The sequence below is a fragment of the Strongylocentrotus purpuratus genome, unplaced genomic scaffold (assembly GCF_000002235.5).
Source record: "Strongylocentrotus purpuratus isolate Spur 01 unplaced genomic scaffold, Spur_5.0 spur5_scaffold_17, whole genome shotgun sequence".
Lineage (NCBI taxonomy): Eukaryota > Metazoa > Echinodermata > Echinoidea > Camarodonta > Strongylocentrotidae > Strongylocentrotus > Strongylocentrotus purpuratus.
Window position 1 is genome coordinate 18,908,112 of NW_022145602.1, and position 27,682 is coordinate 18,935,793.

The 27,682-nt window shown below is 36.0% G+C and overlaps 1 protein-coding gene across 1 annotated transcript; it reads right to left on the minus strand.

The window, feature by feature from the left end:
- Positions 1-1,839: 1,839 nt before the first annotated feature.
- On the minus strand, positions 1,840-26,898 carry LOC115925095 (potassium voltage-gated channel subfamily KQT member 1-like). The gene is made up of 5 exons (XM_030988284.1): positions 26,520-26,898; positions 9,729-9,807; positions 4,447-4,543; positions 3,901-4,041; positions 1,840-1,998 (listed from the first exon to the last, which is right to left on the minus strand). Exons 1-5 carry the CDS (start codon positions 26,896-26,898, stop codon positions 1,840-1,842), a joined length of 855 nt encoding a protein of 284 aa, XP_030844144.1.
- Between the last annotated feature and the right edge of the window lie 784 nt (positions 26,899-27,682).

Here is a 27,682-nt window from a genome sequence, read left to right on the forward strand (position 1 = left end):
GTTGAAAGTTGATGAAAAAAACTGCCTAATTTTTGTATGAAATGTTACTTATCATATTCCTTCTACTGTACTAACCCTCTAACATGCACAAAATCCTGAAATATGCTCAAATCACAAATATATTCATGGTTTTCTTTGACAGCAGCAATATATAACTCCCTCTAACAGTAAATTCTCCCAACCAATTTTTGAATTATTATTAAGACATAAAACAGGCTCTTAATTTTTTTTTTTCAAAACCCAAATGTTTGGAATGGTATATGAAGCCAATTCATGTGATGATTTACAGTCACCTAAAATTTAATTTAATCATGATAATAAGGTTGGGAGAATTTAGGAATCTCTCATCTGAACTATGTTACTGAGTCCCTTTAAAGCCCCACTGCACTACTTATAGCTACTTGCGCCCTCTATATAGTATATAGCGGTGACCGTTGGTCCCCCATGGTCCCATGTTAGTTGAGAGCTGATTTGATGAGATATCCACCTGTCAGTGACCATGCGGGGAGGTCTAATCCCTCCTGACCAAACTAGTGCAGATAGGCTTTAAGGGATACATGGTATAAAACAGCCTTGTGGTATTATGTAAGTTGATATTCTAATCATTACAGGATGAATAAACCAACAATTTGTATCTACGGATAATCTTTTCCCTCTAACATTAATCAGCATAATAAGAACAGTCACCAGTCTGAGTATATCCACATCTAACATAGATAGATCATGATCTTGTCCTCTTTCTTCTTTCTCAATCTTTTGTTTCTTCTTATTCTGCAGCATATCATGCCCGCTTCCTCCTCCAATCATCATCATTACCCCCCCCCCCCCCCCCCCTCTCTCTCTCTTTCTCTTTCTCTCTCTCTCTCATTATCCCCCTCTCTCTCCCTATCTCTCCTTCTTTCTATCTCTCTCATTACCCCAATCTCTCCCTCTCTCTCTCTCTGTCTCTTTCTCTATTTATTGTCTTCTTACAGCCATAGTGGCTGCCATACACACACTGACATGGTATCTGTACTGTCATCTCATTATCACCATTGCAAAAATGTCAATCATAAGAATACCGAGTTATAACTTAATCACAGGTATTGGGACAATACAAACCTGATACATACCTGTTTCATAAATTGCTATCATTAACAAATTTCAAATTTCAATGACAACACAGCTCACAATCTAATGCAGTTATTTGAGGAGCTTATAAAACAGTTATTGCAGCATGTTATTCATAACAAGTTCCATGAAACAGGGCCCTGCTCTGCTTAAGATATTAAGCTTAAGGTATACAGTACTCACCGCCGGTAAGATATTGCAGGTATACAGTACTCACCGCCGGTAAGATATTGCAGGTATACAGTACTCACCGCGGTAAGATATTGCAGGTATACAGTACTCACCGCCGGTAAGATATTGCAGGTATACAGTAATCACCGCCGGTAAGATATTGCAGGTATACAGTACTCACCACCGGTAAGATATTGCAGGTATACAGTACTCACCGCCGGTAAGATATTGCAGGTATACAGTACTCACCGCCGTAAGATATTGCAGGTATACAGTACTCACCGCCGGTAAGATATTGCAGGTATACAGTACTCACCGCCGGTAAGATATTGCAGGTATACAGTACTCACCACGGTAAGATATTGCAGGTATACAGTACTCACCGCCGGTAAGATATTGCAAGTAAACAGTACTCACCGCCGGTAAGATATTGCAGGTATACAGTACTCACCGCCGGTAAGATATTGCAGGTATACAGTACTCACCGCCGTAAAGCGAAGATAGATATTGCAGGTATACAGTACTCACCGCCGGTAAGATATTGCAGGAATACAGTACTCACCGCCGGTAAAGCGAAGAAAGATATTGCAGGTATACAATACTCACCGCCGGTAAAGCGAAGAAAGATATTGCAAATATTGAGAAACAGGAAGCTATCATCTTGCCCAACCAGGTATTGGGCACTTTGTCTCCATAGCCAATGGTTGTCACAGTTACCTGTTTTAAAAACAAACAAAATCAAGTGATTTGAAGACAATGTTTAGCATTCAGATTCCATTGTGACTTAGTGTCTTACTGTTCTACAAGTCGAGAGGCTCATGAGTGGATTAAGGCTTTGGAGAATAGGACAAAAGAGATAGTTGATATGGTAAACCAGTTTTGAAAACAAACAAAATTTATTTATTCTGAGACAAGGGGTTTGAGGTTCAAATTCTGTTGCAACTGCAGGACTTGGTGTTCTATGAGGGGTATTACAAGGTTCTTGCTACAAGTATACATTGATTGAAGAGCAGAAAACATCTTTGTGGGCTAAGCCATAGTTAAATAAGGTGAGAGATATATACATATATAGAGAGAGAGAGAGAGAGAGAAAGAGAGAGGGAGGGGTATGCTAAGAAAGAAAAAGAAAGAAAGACAGGCAGAAAAAGATGGGACTGAGGAAAATATATATGAAATATTTATAACTTATGCTGAGGGACACAAAACATGGAGAAACAGAGGATAAATAGAAAGATAGAGAAAGAGAGAGGGGATAACAGAGTGTAGTACAAAGGGGAGAAATATGCATTGAAGTGAAAAAAGCAATTGACAGGGGGAAAGTGGGAAATAAGCATAGGAGTGAGAAACAGAGATGGCATATGAGAGGGAGGGCAAAGGAGAGGAATAATAATAATAATAATTAATTTTTATATAGCGCTTAATACAAATGTCTCTAAGCGCTTTACAAATAAGGGGGAAGATATGAGTTCAAAACAGTGTGAGAGACAACACATATGGAGGAATAGAAAGAGGGCAAAAAAGGATATCAGCAAAAAGTATAACTAAGCTGAAAAGTGAAATATATTTCATGGGATTGGAGGGAAAGAGAGAGAGAGAAAGAACAAGAAACAGGGGTAGAAAAGACCCAGCACAACATGAGTCACAAAGAGTGAGTGAGTGAGTGCAAGAGAAAATAAACAGAGGGAGGCAGAGTGGAAAGACAGGGGAAGAATAACAGGGAGGGAATGGATCTTAGAGACGACACTGCTTTAAAGTGAAAAGCAATATACAACACCAGAAGCACAAATGTTTGATGGTAAAGGGAAATGGAGAGTCCCTAACGGCAAGACAACGGTGATCTATCAGTTTCAAAGACTGTTTGATCAGATGGCTGGTGCTCTCAACATGTAAACAGAGAAACAAGAATTCTGATCAATTTGTGATTAGTCCCAGGGTGTACACCCGTCAGTCAGTGAGGCTGTTCACACCGGCAGAGATAGCGCGCGCTAGATCGCGCTTTCTCTGCGGTTTGGAAGGTACAACGTCGTTTCGGTCCGCCCAACAGCGAGCCACGGCGAGCCAAAACGGCGTGCCACTGGAGCACCTCTTGGGGGTGGTCCACGAGAGATAGCGCGGTCTAGCACGCACTAGAAAAAAGGGGGTGCTACGATAGACCGCGCTATCTGATTGCGGTGTGAACAGCCTCAATGAATCAGTTGAAGGCACCAGGGAAGAGATCAATTCTAAATGGCTAAATGCACTTATGTACATGTACAGTTAACAACTAAATTATTCATATCCTTGTATATTTCATATATTTGTGTATTTTTGTCACTCAAGAATGAAAGGTGGACTGGCTGAATTAGAGCCTTTGTTGTCACATTCTTAACAAACATAAATTGGGACAAATCATTATTCACATATATTACAAGACTTGGTAAGGATATAGATAATTTAGTTGTTAAATGTATATTCATACATGGAAAGGAGTAGCAATGGCATTCAGAATGTTGAAATTAATGGAAATAGGTATGTCTGACATTAATCAATGTAAATTCAATACATGGAAAGGTGGTTAAAAGTATAGCACTCTTTCCAAATGGTTCAATAAGTCATTAATGAAATGATAATATTTCTTACCACACCCCACCATAGAGCATCAGCATAAGTCTCAAATTGACAAATGCCCTTAGCATCTATATGATCCTTCTCAGCAAGATATACAAAATAAGAGGTAAATATGAGCCCCAGGAAGCCAATGTATAATGTGGTTATCAGCTCCTGAAAGAAACAAAGAAAATAAATAAAATATAGCAACAATTTCTGTACCACCAGAAGTGTAAACAATCACCACACATTAATTTTAAAGCATGAAATTTGGCATCTCACATCCTTGCATCAATATTATATTCAATTATGAAGGTCTTCTTGCAGAACAACATGCTAGGTTACTGGTTTTACAGTTGAGAATTGTACATTAGAGAATAATTAAATGGTTTCTGCAAAAAGTGCAATGATTTTTTAAATTTTTTTTGCACATATATATAGTTATGAGGAATTTTTCTCTGCTGATCTAACATAATTTTTTTCTTCATTTGCCAAGTTAAAACTAATTTTCCTTATGACAATTTCCTGTGGTGATTTAGCATGACTTATATGGACATTAAGGAGATGTAAGTCCCTTACCTGCCGATGAATAAATACTACTGAACCAAGAAGTCTCCATGTTCCTCCTTGTCTGTCTATGTGCAACATACGAAGAATTTGAAGAAAACGCACACCCCTGAAAAAATATCAATCAAATGGGACATTTAGAGTAATCTGCAGTATGAATAAAGCAAACATTTTAAATGCACCAAGAATCAATTATAACTTTACAAATAACACCAAAACTACAAATATACATTATCATTTAAAGATATTCAAAGAAAATATAACTGAGAATAAAATCAACAAAGCAATAAAAGTATAAAACTATCAGAGGTATAGGTGTAGTATAGAAGTACTCTTACTTAAAGAATTAACTGTAGCAGTACTAGTGGTGGTGGTGATGAAGGTGGCGGTGGTAGTAGTAGTAGTAGTAGTAGAAGTAGAAGTAGTAGTAGTAGTAGTAGTAGTAGTAGTAGTAGTAGAAGTAATAGTAGTAGTAGTAGTGGTGGTGGTGGTGGTAGTAGTAGAAGTAGAAGTAGTAGTAGTAGTAGTAGTAGTAGTAGTAGTAGTAGAAGTAATAGTAGTAGTAGTAGTAGTAGTAGTAGTAGTAGTAGTAGTAGTAGTAGTAGTAGAAGTAGTAGAAGTAATAGTAGTAGAAGTAGTAGTAGTAGAAGTAGAAATTAAAATAGTAGCAGTAGTAGTAGTAGTAGTAGTAGTAGTAGTAGTAGTAGTAGTAGTAGTAGTAGTAGTAGTAGTAGTAGTAGTAGTAATAGTAGTAGTAGTAGTAGTAGTAGTAGTAGTAGTAGAAGTAGTAGTAATAGTAGTAATAGTAGTAGTAGTAGTAGTTGTTGTTTTTCTGTTGTAGAAGTAGTCAGAATAGTAATAATGCAATTCTGTCCCATATAGTGAACATTATTTTATGATATCAAATTGTGTATGCACCTCCAAACGACTTGAGAAAAAGTAAGGGAAATAGAAGCAGTAGTTATTATGAAAAATATATTAGTTCCAGTAGCTTCATTAGGAAAATTTAACATTCAATGTTTTATATTACTTCCCGCCCCTCAACCTCCTGCTTAATTCACGTCAGTAATAATTTTTTAGTCTGTAATGATTTTTATTTTTAAATCTCATCAAGAAAACCACTGAATCATTCATTGCTGCATTATTGCTGTATGTTCCCATCTTTCCCATGTTCTCCTTAGTGTGCTAGCTACTAACCATTATTAGTTTTCATGATGAATCTGGTTTAATTATTGATAAAGTAATCATGATCATCTCTGTGTGTTTATGATGCATTCCGCTGGTAGCTCAATGGACCCCATTCGCACTACCAAAATTCATTGTACACAAAAACAAAACAAAACAATAGCTCCACAATAAGTAATGATATTTTTTTAGGACTACCACACTCAAGAAAGAAAAATTATTGAGAGTCCTTTTTCAGGACTTACCAATCCTCTCTCTCGCAACCGCAAGCCTACTCTAGATATCGTTTTTAGTTTGAACATCTTTTAAACAAAGTTCAAAGTGAGCATCATTTCAAAACTAAATTTACTCCTAATGTGAACATTTGTTCTATAGTATGAAAAATCATATAAATGGAACTTTGTGTATAGTACAGAATTGAGTATCATTTCAAAGAAAAACTCAATAAAGAATCTGATTGCACTTCTCATGTGAATGATGTATCACATGAAAACACTATTCTAGACGAGGCATATCGAGAGCATGAACTGATACTACTACTACTTCTACTACTACTATCATTACTACTTTTACTACTATGGGGGGATATGTCAACTGACCTATCCTAAACTAGTTTCTCCATACCATGTTTCTTTACACCATACTTAGTTTGTAAGTGTGTACACCTGCTTGCTATATACAATGCTTCTTTATACCACATTTCTTTATGAGTGGTGCATGAAGTTCCCATAGTCTGAATGGGCCGAGATATTTCAGTGCATTTCCGCTAAGTCGTATCGAGGGAGTAAATCATCAGGGAAATTAAACGCATCTCTCGGTCTACCTTAAGACAGGGTAGATATCATTAATGGACCAAAGCACATGGGGGTGTTAGCATTAGACCCACTAAGATCAACACACTTCAGCTGCTAGCGGTCTAGGAGATATAAGTTAATGAGGCGGAGGTTATTAAATGATAAGATACTCATGGAAAGGTTATATTTATGAACATGTATTACGCCGGGTATTATATCTGTAAAGCAAAAGTAGCAGTGTAACATTACACATTTTTAAAAACAAAAAATTTGCAAGTTTTTTTTAAATTATATCTAACTACTTTAACATTTCTTTTTCTTCAAATGCAAAAAAAAAATGTAACTCAGCTACCAGTGGAAGCCCTGTAGCCGTATTAGCATGCAAGTACTAGATGGTAGAACTACAGTATATGTAGTTATGCTTTAGTACTTTCATATTAATTCATACTGCTGTATGGATGGAATTCTAAAGACTTTGGTTGCATCATCACCTCTTTGTACAGTTATTCATTTGCCACAAGTGTAATTCTGTGGAAAACAATAGGCACTGATTGGAAGGTCTGCTTTGTGCATGACAAAGGCTTTGCAAAATAGCAACTTATTACAAAAAACACAAATAAAACAGTTACTAATGACCTATAGAAGCAGTGGGGGTCATATCTATGAACTGCATTCTATACATACGATGTACATTTACAAGATTAATTAATGACTTGGGAAAATGATTGTCTCGAGGATAAATGAAACGCATGTTTAATACAATACTTTGTAAAATAAAACAATTACTAGTGACCTAATTTAAAAACAGTGGAGGTCATATCCGTGACCTACTTTCTATCCATACATGTACAAGATTAATTAATGACTGGGGAAAATTTATTCATGCACCATCTAGGCATGCATCTGACGTTAATAGCTATTGCTCCTTTTTACATTTTCTAAGAGCAAGACAATACGCAATGGGGCGGAACCAAACTGATGCCCTGTTCACACGCTAACATGAAACTCGTATAAAGAAACGTTGTATACAGAATCATTATACATGTACAGCAAATGGGATATAAAGACCAGGGGGTGTTTCATAAAGCTGTTCCTAAAGTTACTCATGACTTTACGAACGACTTGTATATGAAAAGCCAAATGGGATGCTCAATCATTATTGATTATTATTTATTAAGTTGAACTATGCAGATGTAGATTAACATTCTTATTATAACAACCATTCTTAATGCAAAGTATATTTTTTGCCATAATTCAATTGAGGTTATTGGAAATTTCAGAAAAAAATTTGGGCATCCTATCTGGCACTTCATATACAAGTCATTCATAAAGTCATGCGTAACTTTACGAACAGCTTTATGAAACACCCCCCAGATAAATAACATTGTGTACAGGAACGTACACTAGTCTTCAAGAGGTCAACTGACATGACTGCTGGCCAATCATCAGAGAGAGCTCACAAGAAACCCGCCCAGTTTTACCGCACAAAAAGACGTTACGACTAAAACAAGAGCCTGATTCTTTACTGAGTTTTTGTTTGAAACAAAAGCAAAAATATACAGTAGGCTTGCGGGTGCACCATGTACACTCCTGACGACGGATAGTCAACCTGCTCGAAACGTCAAGCCACTCATCCTCTCCAAGCGCTATAGTTCTCCTTAGAACTATAAGCTAAGAAAGATAACAAACAGTCCTTTTCAGGACTACACACCCCCAAGAAAGATTACCGAGTCAGAGTCCTTTTCAAGACTCCTCAATCCTCTCTCTCTCTCTCTCTCTCTCTCTCTCTCTCTCTCTCACATGGTGCACCTGCAAGCCTACTGTATATCTACATCACCATGCAAGCCAACACTTACAAGCAGCATTTAAAAGCAAACATGCTATAAAACGTTTTATTATACGTTTTTCTTTATATGATACCGGTATTCAGACTAGAAAAAAAGGTAAGGTCCCCGGAATTGCAGTAGTCTGAATGCGGGGGTGAATCTACATGGTTGGACAACTAGGTTAGGATCAATCAGGATACAATTTATCACTTCAATTATGTGGAAGGTTAGTCTGACATTTCAGACTGCATACACAAAAGGATTGCCAAACAGCATATATGACAAGTCAGTCATTCATGATAAATAAGAATCTGTAAATATAAGTAAAAATTATAGAATAGCAACTAAATGAAACATAGTACAATCATGAAGTAGGAACAAAAATGATCTTAAAGTGAAAAGGGTAGGACTAGAAATAGCAACAGTCAACAAATTAGAAGTAGAAGAAGTAGAAGTAGAAGCAAAAAGTGGAAGTACCAGAAGAAGAAAAGGTAGAAGTAACATTTATCAACTTGAAAATATTAGAAGCGGAAGTAGTACAAGGGAAAAGGTGGAAATAGTAGAAGTGAAAAAGTGGAAATAGAAATAGAAACAGTTACAACAAACAAAATGATTGTTAGAAGTAGAAACAGAAAAAAGTGGAAATAGTACAAGTAGATAGAGAACAATTAGAAACAGCAAATTGGAAAATACTAGAAACTGAAACTAGTAGAAGTGAAAATAGTATAGGATATATATAACTTTATATTAGAAGTTGAAATAAAGAAACTAGAAAGAGTAGAAGTAGATAGTTGAGTGAAAAGGTGCATGCACATTACTTTGAGTAAGTGGAAATAGAAGAAGTATAGAAAGATGAAGAAATAGTGAAAGGGGAAAGAAGAAACTGTTACCAGATTTATACATAATGCACAAAAAGAATAGCAAATATGATGTAAAACTAGCATCAAACTTATTAAGCTGTAAAAGTGTTAGAAGCATACTGGTCATGTTGTTTATAGACCTGTTGCATTGCAGACGATCCATTCTTTTTCTGACCTACGACAGTAAATTACACACTGCCTGCATACAAAGACTACAGAAGGAGCATTGAGGCTTTTCAACCAATGAATCATCTTAATTGGGCTGTTCTAGTCTGCCATTTCAGACGATAAATCACTATGATGTATTACAACTGCCATAGGTCACATACTGATAAGGTATTGCTGTGTATTTAGAAACTCTTGCCTTGGTTTAAAGGCCTCTACATTAAAGAACTTTACACTGAAGTTTCATTGAAATTACAGATAAAATGACCAGGGTTTCAAAACTGTCTTTACACGTTTCTTTAAATACCTTTTCAACCACCTCTTTTTCATTTGTTTGAGACAAGATGTGCATATATTACATCTTATCGTTTACACAGCGTTACCTCCCTTCTGGCTTCCAACAGACATTGCAATACTCAGACCATGCATGAAACTTACATTTCGACCTTTTACCTCTGACCTACCTGATTGCTGATGCAGCAAATACTTGACCTTCTGATCCAAAGCACATTACGGCAGTAGAAGATATGACTACAATAAGATCTAAAAAGGGAAAATAAATACAGAACAGAATTAATGCAAAATCAATTATGTGCTTTTAATAGGTACATATATCATTTAACCCACTTCATTAAATAAAATAATTATACAAAAAAAAAAAAAAAAAAAAATCAAATTCCAATACAAAACAAGGGAAGCAAGAATACCCTTGCAATTTAACAAAATAAAAGAAGGAGTGAACGAATGTAATCCCTCTGTTGACAGCCAGAAGAATATTAAACTCTGTACTTTTACTCAGAGTTAAAATCCTTTTTTGCTCTAAACAGACAATACCTCTTTAAAAATAAAGTTGAGTTCTGGTCATGCGATTGCATTGTGAAAGAAACAGTGTGGAATCGATCAGAAAGGTTGAGCATGTAGCATATAGGTGTGTACTGCAAGGCTCTGGAGTCATCAAAATTATTTATACCTCTCCCTAGAACTCAACCTTCTCTTTAAGGTTTAAAAACTTGGGACATTAATTTCAAAAGTTAATTAGAAAAGTTATGATTCTGTGAGACAAGAGAGATCCCCCTCTCCACTTCTGTTTTCCCTCTCCTTGGTTATTCCTCTCTTTGCTATTATCACTCTCTACCTATCTCTTTGATATCACATGGTTCTTTCCATGATGTGTCTTGTTTATACTATATTGCATTATACTTTATTGTACATTATATGTTTATAATATTATTGATAACATGCCATTGTACAGGTATATTGTATTACTTCTTTGTCAATGGACACTTTCAGCCTGCGTTGCTGTTAATTTTTTATACGACGATACCCCCCAAAAATATTGAAAAAAATAGAATCTAACCTCTCTAAATAAAAACAATCCACCAAATATCTGTACTGTTTAAAAGTGTGAGCTTCATTGACTAAGAAATTCTACCTTTCTTCTACTATAATGACTGGCTTATGCATTGCAATGTTTATTCATATTATAGTGTGTATATCTTCCTCTTCAACATTTATCAAAATTGTACAACTGAAAATGTCTCTTGGAAGCTGGGTTACAAAAAGAAATGTGGTGACAGAAGAGAGTAAATACAAACATGATTTATCTGTTAGGAGCAAGAAGGGGATTAATTGATGAAAAAACACAGAACAGAATTAATTTGGACTCTCCCGCTAACTCTCTTTGGTTCCAGTCCTTACGCTTGTAAATGTAAATATAAATGGAATTTTTTTAATGCATTTTCTCCACCTTCTCCCCCCCCCCCCCTTCTCTCTCTCTCTCTCTCTCTCTCTCTCTCTCTTTCTCTGTCTCTCTGTCTCTGTCTCTGTCTCTCTCTCTATCTCACTTTCTTTATGTTGTATTATTCTAGTTGTAAAGTGCCCCATTCAGCCTGTGCTGCTGGTCAGTTCTTATAGACCAATAGACAAATACATAAATTAAACAAATTGGACAAGACATATCGAGCTAGAAATCACGATCACAGGTTACGGAGACACATAAATTATGAAAGACATTCCAAAGTTGATCATTAACCTATTTGCTAATCACACCACTATCAGTCACATCGACAGTACCACCGTTATCCCTGGCAATACTTTGACAGTAGAGCTAGAGCATGAATCATGGTAAAAGATGAAGGAGAAAAGTAGAGAAAGAAAGACCCTTTTTTGGGGGGAGGGGGGGGGGGGACACTTGCATTGTTGAGCTACAGCATCAATAGCATAACTATTTGTGGGAGCAGGAGATACCCCCCCCCCCTCCTCCCTTGGAAAACATGAATAGTAAACAAATGTGAAGGAGAGAAAGAAAGGAAGAGGGGAAGGCAACAAGAAAAGAAGATGATAACAACTACAACCGACACAGATTATCTTCTCCAAACAACTGATCACAACATAACTTTTTCCAGTTGATTCTTCCATAGTTGAGCTACAGCAACAGTGGGGTAGCTATTGGTCAGAGCAAAAGACACCCCCCCCCCCCCCCCCCAACAACAAAAAAAGGTTGGTGAGTAAAAGACAAAGGAGAGAAAGAGAAGAGAGGGGGTAAAAAAAAAAACATGAAAAGAAGGTTATGAAAGCCACAATTCATATATTTAAATAACTAATCACAAGCCATCTTTTTCCTATTGATTATTCCATAGTTGAGCTAAAGCATCAGTGGGTAAGTAATAGTTAGGTGGGGCACAGGGCATTCCCCCTTCAAAAAGAAAGAAAAAAGAATGACTTATAAAAATGAACAAAATTACGAAAGAATATAGGGAAAGGGGAACAAAGTGGGAAAAGAAGATGATAGTGCCCGGCCAAACCCTCATAATCCTTCTCTCTATTGCCTCACTTATTTCTCCTCTCACATGTTAGGTGCCTATTACAGGCATGTTAACATAGGCCCCATTAAACCACTGTGAGTACATGTAGGACCACTCTTGTGCACAACTACTGTTGTCATTCCCACTTCCTATTCAGTACAAACACAAACACACAAACACACAACCGCAATGGATTACCATGGTCAATGTGAACAAGCCTCTCCCCCAAAAACATGAAAGTGTGAAGGGAGCTAGGAGACTTCCATTTATTATGGAGAAAACAAGAAAAGGCATGAGTTCCTACACCCTTCTTCCAGCCCTAATTACACAGTCCAGTAATTGATGAGCTCTTCTTTCAATTAAGGCTTTCCCCACGAATCCTGATTATTGAACCCTCTTTTCTCGTCTGCCTTCTTCCTTTCTTTTCCATGAGACAGGTGAGTTCTCGTGAGGAGGACAAAAACTTGTCAACTTTCTCCCTCTTTGTATGCTAGTTTGAAAGGAACCACAAAAGATATGTCCGCTGAAACTAACTGCCCTTAAAATGCCTTCACATTTCATTACTATTGCAAGAACTAGCTGAATTTTGGTGTTTTTTTTAACGGAAATCCTAAATTATGAAGTACTCTGTACAGTGCATGTGATGTAAAGCAAGACAGAGTGAAATTCTTTCAATTTTCATTCCAAGACATCACAGTATGCATAATGGTCTTATGTACTCAATTATCAACCCTTCTGAATTGCTTCCATGCAGTGTCTGTAATTGACCAGTACTCAACTTTATCTTTAATGAGCCTTTCCCCCATTTCAAGCATAACCTTTCACAGCCTCCAATTCCACCATTTCTCCCCTTGCTCTTCAAATGAGAGCGCAAGATGACAGTTCCCCGCTTTGCCGGCCGAGCATATATACACACGACACGGAAAGATAATCAAGCCAATGCCTCGCTTAACTAGCCATGCAGAGAAAGTAATCAGCACACTTTACGATCCACCCATCATTTCTTTTTTGCACAAATAGGAAATAAGTTAGATAGAGGGTGAGAGAAATATAGAAAAACATAAAGACAGTGAAAGAAGAGAGAAGATTTGAAGAGAGATAAAGAGATAGATAAGTATATTGATAAAGAGAGAGAAATAGAGACAGGGAAATTGAGATAGAGAGAGAGAGAGAGAGAGAGAGAGAGAGAGCACGAGAGAGGGGGGACAGATGAGAGAGAGAGAGAAGGGGTACCAAAATATGAACAGCTCCTAATTGCATATGAGTAGGTATATATATATATATATATAATAAGCAAATATTTCCCATGTACATTAAATGTAGCACCTATTTGCTTAGCAAGTATATTGACGGGTGCTACCACCATCATATCTCAGTCACTCTACCAAACCGACTCAAGATCAAATCCAAACCACTTTTTCCACTGGCAGCAATGTATTTGATGCTTACTCTGTTGTAGGTCTTGCTGGTGAGACCGAGGTCCAACATTAATAAGTTTCTAAATTAACATAGCAACTTAAATTTAGTTTCCTTTCTAAAATTGTTTCTAGACAGTTTCTGTTTCAATGCAACTGCATGACCTTTACTAACTTACATTCTTAAACCTTTCCTGCTGTTGGTAGATATCTCGTCCCAGAAGATAGCTAGTGGTAGACAACTTTGGTCTAGAAAACATCTTTGTATTCCTTGCTTAAAAAGTAAAGGGTGCATACACAACAAGAGAGCAACTATTTAAAAAAATAATTAAGAGCAATACCCAATTGTATGTAGCATAGAAATCATGTTCGGCTTATATAATACGTCTATGTGATGTGGGTGCATTTCACACAGGGCTAGTGTGCCTTAGGTTGGTTTTTCAAATGTAGTTGCTATCGTGTAACATACAACATTGTGAATGTTTGTCACATGGAAGGTACTGATAGCATCGTGTAACATACAACATTGTGAATGTTTGTCACATGGAAGGTACTGATAGCATCGTGTAACATACAACATTGTGAATGTTTGTCACATGGAAGGTACTGATAGCATCGTGTAACATACAACATTGTGAATGTTTGTCACATGGAAGGTACTGATAGCATCGTGTAACATACAACATTGTGAATGTTTGTCACATGGAAGGTACTGATAGCATCGTGTAACATACAACATTGTGAATGTTTGTCACATGGAAGGTACTGATAGCATCGTGTAACATACAACATTGTGAATGTTTGTCACATGGAAGGTACTGATAGCATCGTGTAACATACAACATTGTGAATGTTTGTCACATGGAAGGTACTGATAGCATCGTGTAACATACAACATTGTGAATGTTTGTCACATGGAAGGTACTGATAGCAACGTGTAACATACAACATTGTGAATGTTTGTCACATGGAAGGTACTGATAGCATCGTGTAACATACAACATTGTGAATGTTTGTCACATGGAAGGTACTGATAGCAATGTATTAAGAATTGTTCCATAGACTACTGAATTATCTTATTCCCATATAGGCTGAATGCAAGAACAACAACGGTTGCCATTAGCAGGGGCTCAACACCAACATGTACCAGGGGAGTGTTTCACAAAGACTAAGATCGACTTTAAGTAGGACTTAACTATATATGGCAGTCCATTCATGCCACTGGTTGCTCTCACTATTATGATCTTTAGATAATATTTTTTCCTCTGAAAATAAATTATCAACAAATGTAAATTCTGTAGATTTGTGACCATGATTTGTACGTCCCTTGAGAGACCAGTGCCAGTAAATGATGAGAGCAAACAGTGGCATGAAAGTCCTACCATAGTTAAGTCCAACTTAAAGTAGATCTTATAGTCTTTGTGAAACACACCCCAGGTTGCCACTAATCTAAGTCCAGACCCCAACACATTGGCGTTGTTATACATAGGGCACATACATGCAGACTGTCAAAAGGGCAATCCAGACCCCTGTCCAAAAAGTTAGTGTGTAGCACTGTCACAGGCAAAGGGTCTTTTACTCTTGAACCTGGATTAATTTAAGCAAAATCTACATGATTTTTTTGGTACTATAGTCTAGTAGCTCTGAAGGGTTACTCTAGAACCACAACTGAGTTATGTATTTTAAACATAGCATTGTTATGAAGCTATACATTTTCAAAAGTATTACCATAGAATAGACATTTTATTCAATTACTGTCATCTAATCTTTCATCCAACCATGTAGCTTCTTCCCTCTCTCCATCTCTCTTTCCCATGCACTCTTTCTACCCCTCTATCTGCCTCCTTTTCTCATTATAATTCACCTCCAAGAGATCCTCTAGCTATTTTCTCTCTTCTGAAATTGTTCTTAGACAGTATGTCTGAAGTACAATGTAATTCCTTCCTCACTGCAATCATTCCTTATATTTTCCATAGATTATGCAATTCATCTTTCATATGTTTATTCTTCTAAACCAATACTTATCAATTCATTCAATGTTATCATCACGCCTCTAACTTGATGTATCATTCTTTTCTGCCGGCATGAACCCAATCTTCAAGTTCAGATTGTATATGTAAACATTATGTAATTTACTTTGTACTAATTCTACAATTTTGCTAGTTGGTCATAAATGAATTTTTCAATAAACCATTACCACTGCATTACTTATACAACACATCTCCATCACATATACCATGCTCTTGAGCTTGGTGATCGATCCACTACCATTGAAGTGAACATAACTTCATTACTACCAATGTGTGAAGCGTAAGGCCCACTTCACTGGTAATTCATTATGGCAATGATGGTGCTTTTCTGCCAGAATGAACTGCTAAGTGATATCAATTGAATTAATCCGTTGTTAGGTTAAGGCTAACTAGAGACAAGCATCTCAATTCAAGCTTAAGACCCTTGCATAAGTTCTGAAATTGCATTAAAGTTTAGTCTTGAAGTGACGATGATATCTGTATGATGGAAAATAAATTGATAAAGATGCACATTTAACACGATCTAAAATACTTTTGAATAATCCACTCCAGGGTAGTTTCAATACCCTATTGTGTTTGTGTATTTCTTAATGCTATTGAAAGAACCGTAAGTTGATTGAGTTGATTATTGAGAAGTAATTGTGATTGTGTGTTTACTGGAATGCATGATGACTTACACTGCATGTCAGTATTTGGTAACATATATTATGTCTAATATGTACTAGATATACAATGTAATATATAGGATGGTTATTACATGACTATCTAAGCCACAAAACAAATGAAATGATAAGTATTATTGAAGGTTATAACACTCAAGATTGGATAATCAAACAACAAAAACTGTTATCAGATCATTATTACTTTCTTTTTGTTTCTTTTATTTCTTTTTACTTCTTTTGTGGATTTTATCAATTTCTAGGAAAAGCTAAACACAAACAAAAAAGTATAGATTCAAATTAAATAATATATAGACACCTTTATGGCGTCTTTTGGAGGAATCCTACCAAGTACCAAGTACCACCGACTATTGCCAAGGATAGCCAAAAGAAAATTGATTTCTTAAAGGTAATTACTATAGGGTAGCTTTGTCTTCACTAGTCAGTGGTTTACAATCATATACAAACATACATAAATACAGATAATCTGTATTTTCAATTTATGATGATGATAATAGTGAAGTAACGAAATCATCTTTAAAGTACAAGACAAGCCAGGGAAAGCAGCAGTGCCTCACATAAAGAAAGGGGGAAATAGAAGAAATGATATGAAAGCAACAAAAATAATCATATCAATTATGGTTAATTAATTTTGGGGTCAAAGAGGCAGAAAAGTGATATAAAGAGCATAAAATGAGTGGAAAATCATGTTCAATGTTAAACTGATAGTAAGGCATAACCAAAACATTGTACTCTCAAATTAATGTAGAGAATTTACAAATGAAATAATTTGAGATTTCTTCATCCCTATAATTGTCATGTTTCATGAACCCATTCCCTCTTCCCTTTCTGCATGATTTATGGTCACATCTTTGTGATTATTATGAAACAGGAGGTAATGTAAGGAGCCACCTAAAACTTCCACTTAGATACACCAAACTGTAAACAGTCATGTTTTAATGCCGTATAGATTTAGAAATACTCAGCTATCAAGATTTATGGAACAGACATGTAAAAGTCTGACAGGATAGTCCAGGCATTATCTACATACAGATATGAAACCTGATTGAAATGGCCGGCCAAATTAAGTCTATGGCAGTGTTGATAACATATAGGTTTCATTTACTGAAAAACAGGAAACTTTCACAAAGTCAATTGTGAGTCAATCATTTCATTGGGAATGTGAAACAATCATGAAATTTGTAAATATTTCATGCACAAAAGGTTGATGGTTTTACAGTGTTGCTATGCTTGATCCTTACAATCACCTTTATATTCTATGTTAGGAGTCGTATGAGCATTAACTCTGTTTAAAGTATATGAGTAAATGCCAATCTCGCTTCAAACAGTCAAACATCAAATTGGGGGGGGGATACTGTTGGCAACACTAAACTATTTCAATGACCCTAGAGTGGATTTCTAAAAGGAAACAATACTGAAACTTTTAGCAGAAAATGCAATGACAAATGCAAAGACTGTGATAATGTCAAGTGTCTATCATAAGTGGTCATTAAAAGGAAAGAATCACTTTAACCATTGCTCTTAATGTTCTCCTTACGATCTGCGTTGTATCAACACCATTTCTTAGTACCAGAGATACCAAACTGTAGATAATAGATTGAAAGCATTAATGTGGCTGTATAACCCTTTTGGTGCAATGCGCATCACAACCATCAAAGATCTTCTGGTATAAGTTCTACTCTATGTTCTGAATAAAAATGCCTAGTTCATCATTAAGGAAACAAATGGGGTTGCATACATTTTGAAGTTTGCTCCTTTGGGACACATTTCATATCTGATTCAGTCATATTTGTGATAGAGTATTTGAGTTAAAGTCCTAACTTAAAGCAGATACTATGACATCAACTACTACCAACGTGTAATTAACGTCTAGCGTTTGAAGGTGAGATGCAAGACATTGTTCATTTCAACTACTAACTGAGACTGACAAGTTCACTCCTTTCATATCCCTGAAGGTCCTTCTACCAGGCATGTGATGAAAACCATCACATGGTGAGAGACAGGATATCATCTGTCAAGAGTCAAAAGGGCATTAAGACATATTTTGTTCCTAGAGTTAAAACCCTACTGGATCTCAGTAGATGATATTTCGGCTCTGGATCAGAAGAGCTAACACATAATATTTTGTACAGAAATCTTTATACCCTTACCAAGTTTTGTAACAAATATTTAAGTAAAAATTGATTTGGCCTAAGTTTACGTTCTTTAGAATAGGACATATTAAACCTTACATCTAAAAGTAGTCAACAAAGGCCCTAATTCAACCAATCCACCTATCATTTTTTAGTTAAGAAAAACAAGCCGCCCCCCCCCCCCCCCCCCCCCCCCAAAAAAAAAAAAAATGAAAAAAAAGAAAAAGGGAATCGCATTTACAAGGGGAATGAATAATTTAGTTGCTAACTGTATAGCATTTTGGACATAATTAATGTCATTCATGCTCTATGCAGACTACATTTTCTGTTCAAAGCACGAAGGGAGTAAACTCAAAGGATTCTATATAATACCCTTTTAGCTCTCGACCGATGCTATGTCAGTAATGTTGTTCTTATGTCTCTGATGACACATTGAGTGATAGCTGTAGGAAACGAGGAGCTAAGAAAACAAATTGGAATTCATGTTTTCATTTCAAGTTCTTGCCTTCTTGACCTTCATGTGTCATTCAGGATGTGATGTGCATCAAGTCATGAGCTCAGATCAAGATGATGTGGCTTGAAGAGGCGGGCTAAAGCACACAAACACTTCTTATCTCGTTCTTAAATCCATAAACCATATGCAACTTGTGTAAATCACTGCACGCGCCATACAGCTTTTAAAATCTCTGCTTATCTCACGCAAAGATATAAAGCATGGCATCGTTGCTGTGAATCATGCATGGTATCTATGATTACACTTTAATATCATTTACTTAACCGAATGACCAAGGAGGATAAACAAAGATAAGTCAGAAAGCATTCAGCTTCAATCACTTTTCCATGTAAAAGATGTTGTACACATGTCATGTCAAAACTTCTTTGAAATAGAAGGAAAATGTTTTCGTAAATTATATTTCCTACAACTTTTGTTACAAGACTTGCAAAATCAGGTTATGGAAACAGGCATCATAGTTAAAGTGTTTGGTAGATAGATCTTAAAGTTTCCTTGTGAGGTGCACACATGTTCTTGTACAAAAACCTATTATAAAGATAAAATTACAAAACTTTTACAGGCGATATACATTCCAGGTACCAATAATGTCTAGGTAGTAAAAACACACACATGTAATTTTGAATGCTTCTACAATTTTAAAACATTTCCCCTGGCATGGGTTACAAAATAAAGCTTGTTTTCTATAATAGGATCTAGATTGTACATCTAAGGTAGATATGAAATGAGCATAGTTGTTTGACTTTGTAAGTAGTATGTTCCACTGAACTTAGGCAGCTATGTAGAGGTGTCGTGGACGAGTGGATATGTCACCAGACTGTGGATCACAAGGTCAGCGGTTCAAGTCCCACCTAATGTGCTTAGATTAGCAAGTGTGCGCTTGTAAAAATGACGCCTGGCTGGAATGCTCCCCAGGGAGTGGATAATGTGCATACATTGTGTGCGGGTAAGCCTGAATCCGATGACCGGGTAATATCTGTAAAGCATTTTAAGAAATAGTTATTATTATCATGGAAAGCGATGCAAACCCCTATTACTCTAAAAATGTCAGCATATTTACCCTTGCATGGCTTTACCAAATCTGACTTGTTTCATCAAAACCATCAAATTGTTTATCTTTGGTAGATGTTAAATAATCAAAGAAGTTTGAATCTTTGGTATTAAAATAAAGAACTATTGATACATCATAGTATTACAATGGAATCCAGATTTTCATCCTCACAATGTTCAGCATAGTTTACCAAGCATGCCTTGCACAATAACTGCTACTTAAATAATGACATTAAATTAATCAACCTTTAATAGATGAGAAGAAAAGAAAAAAGGCTTTGGGTTTTATGTACAATATCATAAAGATAGCATTAATCAGGCTAGTAAAATTGTTGATTTCACACCATCCATTTTTTTTATTTCACTCCAGCATAAATTTAATAAAGGGGTGGATGGGAGAGGGTCAAACATGTTCAGACCCCCTTTCTAATTTTGCTTGTCAGGAAAAAATTGTGGGATTACCCCCTCCCCCTTTTTTGGTTTTGCTAATGCTCCGTGGCTAATATTTCTCTTTTTTTGCTTCCCAGAATATTTGAAAGCTCGTGAAACTCATCCCTTTTACAAAATCTTTGAGACACCCTTATAATACCTAATCTTCAAGTATGTAAAAACATCTCTTAGTGTAAGGATCATCAGCTGTAAATATTACTTGAATATCAAGATTCAGTTTTGAAGCAGTTCATGTTTCAAAGAAGTAAAACCGTTCAAGGGGAACAAAATGTCTCCTGTATAGACAGGTGTTTTTTTTTAAGGGGGGAGGGGGGCTAGATCAGATTTCACTGTTATAATGTAAAAATTGAAAATGATATTAATTTTTGACAGACCTTTCTGATCATTATATGTATATCAAACGAGAAATGTCCAAACTTTCCAAGTTTACCAACGGCACTATAGAGACCTGTGTTTACCAGGACCCTCAATCATTAAATATTGATATTTTGGAAACTCGTTCGATGGTTACCACATCAACTTACAGCAGATACCAAAACAACATCAATTAGAACCACTCTTAGATGCCTGAGTGACTAAAGACCATTTTTCATTTTGGAAAATCAATTACTTAATAAGCTCAGAATGAGCTTGGTTGGAGGATTCAAGATCATTTTCATATCGTAAAATCAATCGCTTCAGCTTGGTAAATTATTTTGTTTTTGAAACCATGCTAAAGACGGTGCTATCAATAAACAAGGAGACTAGGTCAATGGTAGCCATAACAAGGTGTGTTAAGGAGCATAATAATATCAACTAAGTATCAAAATGACAATATGATGACATACAAGAGATGCAATTACAACATCAATTGGAAGCAGCATTGCATGGGTGACTGGTGCAAGATCATTTCATATTGCAAAATCCATTGTTTCAAGTCAGAATTTTCCCTTCAATTTTGAAGCAACATTAAAACACTTATACATAGTCACTCTACGTCCTGGAATTCAGACAACCTACTTCACCAGCAACCAAAATCAATATTGCCCCTCCCGGGCGACAGCTCAAAAGGGTATATTCGTTCTCCAGAGTGACACTTTGCAACCATGCGATACTGTTACTTATCCCACGCCAATCAATCACGTTTGAAGGAGGAAAGCACGCTTTCACAAGCCTGCGAAACACTGCTATTTGTGCAGCGCGGTCGATACGTTTCGTTTTTGTCGACATGGTCAATATTATAACAATGAACCCAGTAAAAATGAATTGATCAGATGAGGGAAGAGCAGAGAGAAGGGTAGATACCTTGCTTGGTGGGATGCATGCTACGAGATGGAGAGAATAGTGGGTCAATTCTTGAAGATGGGACAAGAAAGGAGATTAATTTGATGTAGCTCTGAGCTGTAGTACAAATGTCTTCTATTACACAATCATGGAAGACTGAATCATCATCGATCATGAAAGATTTTATTTGATGGATAACTCATGGTTAGTTGATCCTATCTTAAACCCTTTCTTAATAAAACTTTTCTTTTTTAACTAGGCAAATCTTTGTTTTATAGAATTGGTGATGAAGTGGAAACTGCAGTATTTGGACATATCATCCAGACCCTAATTCTCTGTACCCTCCCTCATCCTTGAGGGTCTAATCAATGGGAGAAGGTCAAGAGGAAGGCAAAGAAGGAGATGGAAGATCATATCAAACTAGGGACAAGGAGATACCTTGCTGAATGCACAAACAACAGAGATAGAGGGAGGGAGAGAGGGAGAGAGAGAGGGGGAGAAAGAGAGGGAGAAAGAGAGAGAGAGAGGGAGAGAGAGAGGGGGAGAGAGAGAGGGGAGAGAGAGAGGGAGAGGGGAGAAAGAGGGAGAGAGAGAGAGAGAGAGGGAGAGAGAGAGAGAGAGGGGAGAGAGAGAGACAGAGGAGAGAGACAGAGGAGAGCATTGGTGAATGAATCCGTGACCCACAACCCTTAGTTGTGAGGATGGGAGGAAAACAAATGATTTGAAACATACAATGTATAAAGGTGGATATCACATTCATGTAACTTGACACTAACTTTAGATCTCTCCATAGTTTTGATACACCATGACGCTTGAGAACTTCTAAATAGAGTCAGATATGTATTTTATGCTAAAATAAATGAGAAAGTTATGTTGACACTTTGATACCAACTTTAACAGATTAATTAACACCACAGTTTTTAAGGTAAAAAAACATGGGTTTTTTCACAAAATTAATTTGTATAAATAATAATTCCCAAATATCACAATTGAAGAGGTTTTTTGTTTAATGTTAAAGTACATAAGAACATGTGGCACCAAACAAATGATTTGTGACCTGTCATTTCTAAAATACCAAAAAGCAGTCAGAATTCCTTCTCTCTTATTGTATGTTTGTGTAGAGATTTGCAGCTTTCCAATAATATTTACCAATTTGCTGGGACCAGAGGGGCTGTAACTTATAAATCTTACATGGAGACAGAATATTTAATATACATGTAAAGTATTACTAGGTAATGCTATAACTAACTCAAGATTTCCATTAAAATTACTATTCAGGTGCAGGTTTACCTTGTAAACAATGAACAATTAGTCTATGGATTACAGCATTGTATGTTCTCTTTTAATAAACTAAAATTAAAATCAAGTGAATTAGATTGAATAGAGTTAATATCATTTTAGCTCTCACCAGAGCTATACAGTTGATTAATTTTTTCTAACTATTAATAAATTAAATCTTACTAAAACCTTACCCCTTATTTTTCTTGTTATCTTTTTCACATAAATCACTATTTTTCCATCTGCTCAGGTTTCGATTGTGCAACCTGTCAGTGACTCTCAGGGGTTAGGCCACCACTAAAAGCAATAAGGTTATTCATGTTGAAAGATATGATTCAATATCCTCTGCCTCTCAGCACATTGAGGGGCATTCTGTCAGTGTAAGCTAGTAAATTTTGCAAAAATGGAAAGACCAGTACATTAACTAAAATACAAAATAAATCTTTTCCTGGTGAAGCCACATTTTGTTAAATTTGTTGATAAAAATGTAGATGCACTGAAGTAGTTTTTTTTTTTAACAATGAGTGCTGCAGACAACAAGACTTTCAGAATTCAATTTAAAAGTACCGTGTATGAAGAGCAAATTTAATCAGGACAAATGTCGCCAATTTAATAGTAATCATGTTTTTAAATTTGTTACTATACATGCCCTGTACATGTTCTCCAAATGTGCTATCATAACATGCATGTGGATTTCAATCTAGATGAAGTTTTTGCACAAGATAAGTATAAAGAAAATGTTGGCTCTGCTCTGTAACTATGTTGAGACATAAAATCAAATTAATTAGCGGTAGCCAATTCTCTTTATCAAATGGCAAAGATACAAACTGATAAAACAGCAGGTGTGAAGGTTTGAAACAAGATTGTTTTCAAAAGAATGACAGATTGTAGGACAAGATTAAAATGAAACTTTACTTCCTATGTCTACATTCTGTCACCTTGAGTATTTCAATCAACTAAAAGCTTTCAATATAAGGAGCCTAAACATTAGAAAAGATGGTGCCATTCTCTGATTAATTTGTATTCAATTCATTTTGAATATAGATACCATTTTATCATTTCCATATTTTTGGAAAGACAATTTTAAATGAAACTGATGGTACTACCATATTGATATTGTACAGTTCGTAATTTCAACTGATGCCTTACGTTACAAAGAAGATTTAAGGTATCATCCATTAAAAAAGTGGGAATTAGATAACTCCTCTGTTCCAGTGATGTGAACAGATAAAATGTTTCACAGTGCCATGTTTCAATTAGAACTGTACAGTATTACATTCCCCTTTCTATTTTGCACATTGTTCAATAATTACATTTTCACGTATTATGGTTTTGATGCAATAAATATTCAGTAGACTTTATGATTCTCATTTAGAGTTCTGTGTGTGTTGTAAAAAGAGATTTCTTACAGATAGAATTAAAAAATACTTTCTTCCCTTTAAAAAAAACAGAGCTCATAACTTCCCAAAGATTCTTCCTGTCTCCTTTCAAATATTTTAATCACTTGTACCATCACACTCCCTGTTCAACCAAAATAATGCCTGTACCCTACAGAGGAACATAGCCTTCAGTCAAGGACATTCCAAAGAATCAAACCTGTATATGCTCCAAATTGAGCTGCTAGTCTGGGATGTTGTTTTGCATTACATTGTTAAGTACATGCCACAAAAGTCAACTGGGCAGTCAGCCTACTATTTGTTCTACTAGTCAGCCAAATACTTCAAGCTTCACTCTACATTTGACGATGCAGTTGCAATTTGTGAGACACGCCTTACGATCTCCAATACAATATTTTTTAACATGTTTAAATCCAAAGAGTCTTTGAAATGGGGCAGCCTGGTGTGAAGACTAGCCATGGTGCTAGATAAGAGGGCAGGGACTGTGCACCTGTGTCAATTCTTACACCTTAGAATCCAGATTGGTGTCAAAGGGAGGGTCACTACCGTACACCACACAGAGTGTTAAGAGCCAAAAGGGTGTATAATCTAGGATGAAGTATAGGATTGAATGACCTTCTTGCTCCAAACACATGACATAACAACTCCAACCAAGCATTGGGGCAGATAATTACAAGCAACCTGCATTTGCTAACCACCAATTAAGATATCCATCTTTCTTTTCAATTTTGTTCTCTTGATGTCGGTGCTTGCCTATTTTTTATTCATATCAGCAATTTCTCGAACTGAGGAGCAGCTGGAAGGTTATATTGCTAATCTCGATAACCAACATTATGCAGAAAAGCATTTTTGTAGAAAACTGTGTTTCTAATTTACTATTCATACATTCATTTATTTACACCATTTCATTTATTTATTTGACTATTAATTTTATTCATTAATTTATTCATTGACATATTCATTCATTTATTACCGATCTCTTCATTAATTCATTTATTGATATATTTATTAATTTATTATCGTTCTCTTCATTCATTTATTCATTTAAATTGTGTAAAATATACTGATGGAAGATTTCAAATTGGAAAAATTATTAGTACATCTACATAATTAGTCACAAGTCTCTTTAAGAATTATCTACGGGACTTCTGAGATTGGAAAGAGATAACCATAACATGAGCTGACTTGCACATCACATGTACATTGCATGTGTGACAAACATTGACAATGGCAATCCAGTCCTTGTTCCATTCGTCAACCAAAGTCAGAAAAGAGTTGAACAAATTTACTTCTATTTCACAAAAATCCTTTCCGAGCCTACACAAATTTAACACTTGCTAAAGAAAGATTTGACTTGGCCATACAAGCTGACCTCACTCTCCATTTACATTTCAGACGACAGCCCATCATCATTTGGGAAAATAAATATTGATAATGCAGAAAGACAGCCTTGCCATTTTGTGGCATGATAATCACTCCCATTATTGTAATTATTCTGATTGGGCATTCTCTCTCAGGCTGTCCATCATCTTTATGCGATGCACCATGTCCATTTTACCCCCTGCAAGGGTAGAGAATTGAATCTCAATATATATACATGTAGTGTAATGATGTGTGTTGCAAACTATTGTCCATGTTTCTCCTCCATTTCTATGCATATCTCATACACAGATTATTGATTTCCACTGGCTTTTGCTCTGGATAGTACTATTGTAAATGACACAATGTGAGCTTACATGCATTTCAAAAATAACAAATTCTTCATTAAGTATAACAGAATCTATACCACAATATGTTCAAGACAACAATTGCCTGCAGGAAACAAAAAGGGTGTTCATTTTGGTGCATTGGTTAACTTTCCCATAAATACTTTTTGTCATTTGCTTATCTATTTTGTTATGTTGTATTAATGTTGTTTATAAATTCAAATTTGTCATGATTGTAAAGCGCATAGAGAAATTTTCAACTTATTATGCGCTTCATAAATATTCTCTATTATTATTATTATTCATAGTTTCTCACAAAAATGCCAGAATTGAACAAAGCTCTGTAGCCTTGCTAACAAACGTAAAACCATCTTTTAAGAAAAAAATCCAAAAAATGAATTTTGAAAAAAATGTGTGACACACACTGCCTACATATTTTTGTTTTTTTTTGCAGTAGTGGTAGGTTTCAAGGCTTTTAATTATCACATCAAGTTCTAAAGTCGCTTAAATGTTAAGGGAGGAAAGAAATAGTGACTCACCTATAATAAGAATTGGTTTCCTTGCGAACCTGAGACGCCCTCTGAGTCCTTGGTATTGCTGCCTGCAGCCTGCTGACCAGAGCCGAACCACGTACTCACAACTGAAGAAAACCACCAGAAATATTTCCTGTACCAGTTGAGCGGGGAACAAAAACGGGATCGGGTCGTGGAAAGAACAGGTAGAGAAATAAGGATACATGTCAAGGTTTAACTCGTCCCTAAACCCCCTTCCCATATCAGTAAACGGGATCGGGTCGTGGAAAGAACAGGTAGAGAAATAAGGATACATGTCAAGGTTCAACTCGTCCCTAAACCCCCTTCCCCTGTCAGTAAACGGGATCGGGTCGTGGAAAGAACAGGTAGAGAAATAAGGATACATGTCAAAGTTTAACTCGTCCCTAAACCCCCTTCCCCTGTCAGTAAACGGGATCGGGTCGTGGAAAGAACAGGTAGAGAAATAAGGATACATGTCAAGGTTTAACTCGTCCCTAAACCCCCTTCCCCTGTCAGTAAACGGGATCGGGTCGTGGAAAGAACAGGTAGAGAAATAAGGATACATGTCAAGGTTCAACTCATCCCCCTTCCCCCAAACTTAATCATGCCCTAATGTTCAATCTCACTAACAAGAAACCCTTTTAAAGCACATTACCACACCCCCAAATGTTCAACCTTGTAAGAACATAAAAGATCACTTTTTTAATGCTATAAGTCTATAATGTATTTTCTACACACAAAAAAGGTGAATTACCGGTATTTAACTTTCCTAAATTACAATGATTCTATCTGATTCACACATTTTGCAATCTGAACATTTTTTTAAATCTTTCCTTGGTTTCTAATCAACATATTCAATATATGAGGAGCATTCAATAAGTTCATAGCCTAACTATGAAGGAGCCAGTGTTCGATGAAGTAATTATGTCTTATAAATATTTATGGTTTCATTACAGGAGACAATATTGAAGTTCAGCAACACCACCACCTAGGTATTAGAGCAGCTGTTCAAATTGAAGTACCTGGGACTTTTGAAAAATTTATTAATATTGAATCTTACCTATTGTTAATCATATACATATTGATGATTATGTAAATGTATGCGCATGCATATTTGCTATCAGTTACCGAATACCTGCTCCTTCATAGTCGTGCTATCAACTTATTGA